The sequence below is a fragment of the Morone saxatilis genome, unplaced genomic scaffold (assembly GCF_004916995.1).
Source record: "Morone saxatilis isolate NCDOM2014 unplaced genomic scaffold, NCSU_SB_2.0 Contig19, whole genome shotgun sequence".
Classification (NCBI taxonomy): domain Eukaryota; kingdom Metazoa; phylum Chordata; class Actinopteri; family Moronidae; genus Morone; species Morone saxatilis.
The window spans coordinates 9,491,132-9,498,222 of record NW_023339751.1 but is presented as its reverse complement, the minus strand read 5'-3'; the positions used below and the strand labels follow the sequence as shown (position 1 = coordinate 9,498,222).

Sequence of the window (7,091 nt, the reverse complement as noted above, 5' to 3'; positions counted from 1 at the left end):
AGAGAGGGAGAGGGGGAGAGAGAGCAGACAGGCGCCAGGCGCAGCAGGATCAAAGCAGAAATGTACCTCGGGGAGAGAAACAGTTAACTCCATTTAACCAATTGTCCTACAGACAGGCAGCCAGTGTGCTGCTGCAGGCCTAACAACAGTTCCCATAAGAGAGAAAAACTCGCACATATTGGGTTTCACTGAAAGTGATTTGAGTTGATTTGAAGAGCTGCACAAAACCAATTTGGATGGGCCTCTTCGATGGGCCTCTGCAACATCACTTGTGGTTTTACTGTCTCTCGAAGGGATTACAGACAATGAACACAATAGGTTGAAATATGGGCAATACACAGCCATAGATAATTTGATTGCAAGTCACAAGATAGAAATTTATGGTGATAATAAGTCTTGAGAGTATTGAATACTGTAAATCACAGCCTTGATTGCTTACTGCTTTAATGAAACACGGTAATAAACTACTGTCAACATATTCTCAGTCACAAGTTTTCAGATACAAGTTATGGCACTAGAAACATTTTATTCTAGTAAACTTTTATCTGGTGAAGTTTTGGTTCAGTTTTTTGTTTTTGGCCACTTGGGGGCAGCAGAACATGCTGTAAACCCAATGTTGACATATTATCACCAAGTTAATATAATAAAAATGCAAACAGATGTTAACATCAGAGGACACAAAGCAACATTAGCATTCATTGGGAGTCAGGTTTGTGTCTACCGGATGAATGTATGTCCATATTCACTTCCCCTTTAGCTCTGTTTTGTTCTCTCGCACTATGTTCACCAGATAGATGCTAACTCTGGCTGTCAGTCATTTGGTGCTTGACAGGTTGCGTACAGTAGAGTAGCTGCCTGTTTCTGTTGAAAACAAGGTTGATGAGAGCAGTAAGAGTGGATCAAAACAGTGATGTTAGAGATGTAAAACCAAACAAATTTCTTTGTTGGGGCTCTTTTTAAAGCAGAGGGGAGTGATCATTCTCTCTTAAAGTGGGAGAGCAACAGAGGTGGACTGGGTTTAATTCCAGCCTGTGGCGCTTTGCTGAATGTCATCCCTTCTCACTCTCTCTCCCCCCATTCCTGTCTACCTTCAGCAGTCATTATCCAATAAAAGGTAATTTTAAAAAGCCCCCAAAAATAAGGAAATAACAAAATCCCACATTTGATATGTGTCAATATTTAAAATGTATCATTAATATTATTAAATAATATTAAATGTGTCAGGCAAATAAGTTTGTGTGCTGAAATGTCATTTTTGTAATAATTTATGCAGAAGTATTATTTTACAATGTTTAAATGTGCACAAATTAAACCCATTGATTCAGTACTTGGGGGGAGATGGTGCTGAAGCCCACAGCTGGACAAAAATTGTGAGGGTATTTTACTTTGGAGACTCCGCCCTGGAGAGGTTTACATCTGTCAAAGCACCACAGGCGCACGAAATGGACCACAACACTGTCATTACAAACCTGACCTATCAGAGACTGTTCTACTCGAATCACGTGGAAACATCGACAGACTGATAGGCAGGCGGAAAGATGAGAGAGGAACTCATGGCACTTCACTGAAGAAGAGGCAAGTCCGTGCGTAAAAACTTAAAAGTTTACCAAGCAGCTGCGCAACACCAGAGGAACCTGGGCAACAGATTCCCTCGAGTGAAAACACGAAAAAACAAAAACAGCAACGGAGAGAGCCGCAGGAAAATTGATTGTATGGCACCTCAGTCGTGCGTAATGAATCCTGCGCAGGGATCGCCGCCCTCGGCTGCTCCAGGGGAGACCCAACCAGAGGACCGAGCCGCTGGTGGCATGGGAACTGACGAGCTGGACCTGTCATCTGTCAGAAGGTGTAAAACCAAAAGTTTAGATCTGCCTTTCAGTGTGGAGTCCCTCATATCAGACAGGACGCCGGACAGAAGCCTCCACTCCCCGGGGCCTGGCTCAGGATGCGTCCGGGGAGAGGAGACCGAGTGTGCGTCACCGAGAGGACTTTATCGGTCCAAAACCGAGGCGGTGGACTTTAGCGACAAGGAGACGAGCTCTTGGATTCAGACTCCTTACGCATCCCCATCAAGTGAGTGTAGGATCTTTCATGCGCTATTATTTTTCCAACTTTCCAGCAGTCTTAAACTGTTCTGGAAACAGTGAATGTACAACATATTTTATACCCTAGGTCTTTATCAGTGCACAAAACAAAACTTTGAGCCTACATATTCTGTTTGATTGTTCCCTGATCTGGTTTTACTTTAATTCTGTAAAATCCAAACTGGCAAAGTCACTAAGTAAATATAATTAAGCCACATCGATCACATATTCTGACTCATGTTCTAATTATGTGACTTTTAAAAATATGCTTCCAGGACTCCCCAGCCCGCCCCCGTGCAATCTACGGAAACACAAGAACAACAGGAAACCCAGAACTCCCTTTACAACCTCTCAGCTGCTTTCTCTGGAGAGGAAGTTCCGTCAGAAACAGTACCTCTCCATCGCGGAGAGAGCGGAGTTCTCCAACTCCCTCAGCCTCACAGAGACCCAGGTCAAGATCTGGTTTCAGAACCGCAGGGCCAAGGCCAAGAGACTGCAGGAGGCCGAGCTGGAGAAGCTCAAGCTGGCCGCAAAGCCGCTGCTGCCGGCCTTCGCCTTCCCCTTCCCCATGAGCGCACCCATGGGCGCCCCATCCCTCTACGGGGCCCTGAACGGACCACGGCCTGCCTTACCTGTTCCAGGACTATTCAGTGGACCATATGGGATGTACTACTTGTCTTAACCCTCACTAACTTTGAACTGCATCGTTGGGACAGCTGCCTTAATAAAAGCCTTCATACAGCAAATAACACTGCAAAAAATGTCCATCTTAAATCTGCCTGATATCTAATATTAAAATAATTTAAAATATATTTTACAATAGTGAAAAAAATCTAATTGTGTGAGAAGAATAATTTTTACACAAATATGCAATCTGTCTTAATTTTAAGAAACACCTGGAACAAGTGAAATACTTTCACTCGATAGTAATGTTTCACAATTTTTAATTAACTTTATGTTAATTTAAAATTATGAATTATTTACATTACGGTAATTTATTTGATAACATGGTATTTTTTGCAGTGTATTCAGTAAACTCTTTTATTTTTATTGACGGGCTCATTTTTCGGATTACATTTTCAGATATCATATGTATTGTAAGATTTTCTATTCCAATAGAGCTATTCCGTAATTACTCATTTTAACGTCGCAAGAGAATTTGGTTAGTTATTCAAAAGGCCTGTAGTTCTGAGTTTAAAGCAATAACTCGTGATGACTCCAGGTGTCCATGTGAATGGTTTATGTTCATACCAGAGGCCTTTAAAACTGTCTTACCTTAAAAAAGGATACAGATTTATATTTCATCAGCATCATTCATCATCCATTCAAAAACACGCTTATAGCTGAGGGATTTAATTATTTAATCATTAATCATAGACTCAGACTTTATAATATAACTCAATCAGACTTTCTTTTTTTAAGGCGAAGGTGAAAGAAAAAAAGTAACCAGTCATGATATATATATATAAACTATGATCAGAAGCTATAAAGAGGCATCTTCAAAGTCATTTAGCAGAAAACACACACACACCTTATGGAACAGACTATGAAGAGCTCATCACTGCCTTTTAGTTACCGGTGTAATGAAATGTCATTAAATGTTTTCCTTTTAAATTTGAATTGACTTTTACAGTAATATCTAAACCACAAAACTTCTGTTTGTTTCTAACTTCTTAATTCCCAGTTTCAGAAATACAAATGAACCATGATCCTGCTTTACTTTTGTCATATAATGTGTTTTTTTGTACATTACCTCAAAAGGAGAACTTTTTTTGCACAGGTGTTCAAAGAGCTTCTTAAAAAGTCCAAGACCACAGCTTCATTACTAAATGTAAATAAAAAGTCACCAACTATTTTTGCAAACACTCAGAGTGCTAAAGATGACTGATCAGTCATTAATGTACAGTGTATTTTATATCTGATGGGTGAAAAGGTGTTTTGTACAATTATTAAAATCTATTCTGTAAATTCTGACATTGCTCTCGTTTGTCTCTTCACACATTATTCCTGTGGAGTCGTTTAAAACTCACCCTGAGCTGCACTGCATCGTTCTTTTAAGAGCACAACACATGCATTTACACCTGTGTAACAGATCAGCAGCATCCTATATGGAGTACATCATAATTTTCCTTTAGGAGCTGATAAAGTTTGTTATAAAAACAGACATTAAGTGTTACACTTAGCAGTTAGTCCTGTTTGTTGACAGGCTGGATGTCACCACATGGAAGAGAAGAGAGATAAAAACCTACACACAACGATGAAAGGTATTCTTCATCACCAGAACAAATGTCTACACACATCACTTTTTTTGCGCAAAAAAAACAACCTCATTTTAATGTTAATTACACACAACAGTAGATATATATTTTGTTACATGACAAGAGTATAAAGTTATACATCTTAAAAGATAGAAGGCTCAATTCTGGTGTCTCATTTCCTCCTTCCCCGCCGCCCTCTGAAGCCTCGGACGGAGCCGTGACCGAAGCACACAGTTGTAGGAACCCTGGGAGACGAGAACACGGCTGTTGTTCTGTCTTTTTGCATTTGTCACATTGTTTATCATTTAAATAAGAAAGATTGTAGTAAATATTATGAAGCTTTCAACTCACATACATTTTCTATATATAACATTACACATAAATGATAGAAAGAACCCTTCCCACTGTTTGCTTAACTACAAAATTGCACTTTTTACCTTAAAAAGACTGGAATTTTATCTTCTGACTAAAGACTAAAGCCCTAAATTTCCAGAGAAGATGACTGATTCAGTCTCTCTTCGTACAGGGAAAAAAAATAACCAGAGAATCTCCAGTGCTTTCCTGCAGACTTGTTTAGAGACTAACCTGTAGGAGTATCGTGGTTTTAGTGGCTCGGTGCTTATATTCCCAGCGCCGTGAGCTTCAGCAGAAAGATCTGCGTGCTCCTCGGCGGAGGCAGACTTCGCCATGCGAGCAGCTTCTTCCTCGGACACAAGCGTCTCCATGGATTCCCCATGCTCGGGTTGGTCGGACAACACATCGCACATAACCTCACACACACCCTCGGACTCACACACATCATCCACTACCTCCATGGCTGTGTCTTTTTGCTGCGGTCTCTTCGTCTCTCGGGTTCTATTAACAAAGATACGATATGATAAATACACAATCAAAAGGTATTTAAAGGACAATATAATGATTTAACACCTGTTTAAGCTATTTTACTGTTTGCTGGGTCAGACAAATGATACAAAAATGTGCATTTATAACAAGTTTTTAAAGGAAAGTAAATCAAAAGTTGCACACTGGCTTCAATAAAGCAGCAATAGATGTAACTGTAAAAATATGAAATCAAGTCAAGTGAAAATAGAAATCAACTCTGCAAGAATCTGTCAAAATTCTGTTTACCATAACAAAAACGGGCTCTACTAGACTGAAACTTTGCTTAGAGTAATATTTTTACTGACGTTTTGCTGCCATCTAGTGGACCAAACACTGTAAGTGCAGTCTTACCCTCTGTCCTTTTTGGTTTTGTCGAATCTGAAGTCTGGAGGATACTTGTGAATTCTTATTAGATGATCCTTCCGGTGTTTACTAGTTCTGAACTTCTGTCCACAGCCCTCCACCAAACACTGGTACTGAAACAAATTACAAAACGTATCTTTAAAGCCTTAATAGTCATCTTAAAAAGAATGTTTGAAATAGTTCACTTTACATACTACAACAAGCTCAAGCTGTAACTTACCATATCTTGCCTCTGGGCGAGGATAGTGAAGAGAGAGTCGTGCCACTCCTGAATGTGAATGTCCAGGAGCCGGGCACTCGGCAGGGAGCGACGGCAGGAGCAGCACACGTGTCTGTGCAGGGAGTTGTAGTGGTGCTCATACTCCTCCAAAGTGCTGAAGACTGCACTGCAGCCAGAAATGTGACAGGCAAACTCTGACACACTGAAAAAAGACAAGAGGGGAAGGAAGGTGACTAACCTACAGTTAAAAAGGTAGAAAAAGAAAACAGCTGTTGCTAAGAAATTATCATTTCTGGGGTCAAATTGTTGTTTTACTTTATAAATTTCTGTAGATAACTGGTCAATAATATTAAGTTAGAAAATAAACAAACCATTTTCCATTATATTTAACAATAATATTCATTCAACTGATGTCCCAACAAACTAAAATATGAATGTGTTTTGACACAAAATGATTCAGGTGTAATATATTGACAAAGTAAAATATCATATCATCAGAATCAAGTAAGTTTTCACATACGAGGAATTTGTCTTGGTGCATAAGAATCACAATCAAGCATAGAAAAAACTGAAATAAAGATAAAAATAGAGACAATAAAAAGGAGCCACTTTAAATAAATATAAAGTGTGACATTATATCTGCAATGTGCAAGTTGTTGTTGTTTTGTTGTATTTGTCTTTCGCTACATTTGTTCTGTTTGTTGTTTAACCAGAAATTCATTTGCTTTTCACGTCCAAAACCTAAAACTTCAATCGAACACGAATATAACTTTTGGGTTTTTCGTACCTGAGTGGCGTCTTGTCGTCTGCCTCGGAGATGTAGAGGTCTTGTAGATACATGTGTCTGTGAACGTCCCCATCCTGTAATGTTAGTAAACAACAACAATAATAAATAAATCAAAGATAGAGTACAAATTAAGAAAAATAAATAAATACTAATTTAAAAAAATAAATACTAATTTAAATAAATAATTTAAATAAATAATTTAAATAAAAAAATACATAATAATTTAAATAAAAAAAAAACATAATAATTTAAATTAAAAAATACATAATAATTTAAATAAATAAATAAATAAATAATAATTTAAATAAATAAATAATAATTTAAATAAATAAATAAATAAATAAATAAATAAATAGATAGTTCAAACAGGGGCTTCAGGGAAAAACTTTTCATAATGACTCAGTAAGGTATTACTTTTTTTGTTATTTAACAAAATCAGAGATTTAAGCAAAGAGCTCAGTTCCAGGAGAAAAGGAGCAAATTTAGGTAGTGATTTT

At 38.0% G+C, this 7,091-nt stretch overlaps 2 protein-coding genes across 2 annotated transcripts; one reads left to right on the top strand and one right to left on the bottom strand.

Annotated features, from left to right (window-relative positions):
• The first annotated feature begins 1,552 nt into the window (after positions 1-1,552).
• Positions 1,553-3,438, top strand: msx3 (muscle segment homeobox 3). The gene is made up of 2 exons (XM_035664146.1): positions 1,553-2,073; positions 2,360-3,438. Exons 1-2 carry the CDS (start codon positions 1,713-1,715, stop codon positions 2,764-2,766), a joined length of 768 nt encoding a protein of 255 aa, XP_035520039.1. The 5' UTR covers positions 1,553-1,712; the 3' UTR covers positions 2,767-3,438.
• znf511 (zinc finger protein 511) lies at positions 3,429-6,668 on the bottom strand (the record flags this gene model as incomplete). Its single annotated transcript, XM_035664145.1, is given in 5 exon segments — positions 3,429-4,587; positions 4,928-5,197; positions 5,576-5,700; positions 5,808-6,009; positions 6,595-6,668. Coding segments are annotated over 5 exon segments (744 nt in total), but the record flags the coding sequence as incomplete, so codon positions are not given.
• Between the last annotated feature and the right edge of the window lie 423 nt (positions 6,669-7,091).

Coding starts and splice junctions, on each gene's coding strand:
- msx3 (XM_035664146.1), top strand. CDS start 1,713: ATGGCACCTCAGTCGTGCGTAATGAATCCTGCGCAGGGATCGCCGCCC. Junction 2,074..2,359: donor TCCTTACGCATCCCCATCAA/GTGAGTGTAGGA, acceptor ATATGCTTCCAG/GACTCCCCAGCCCGCCCCCG.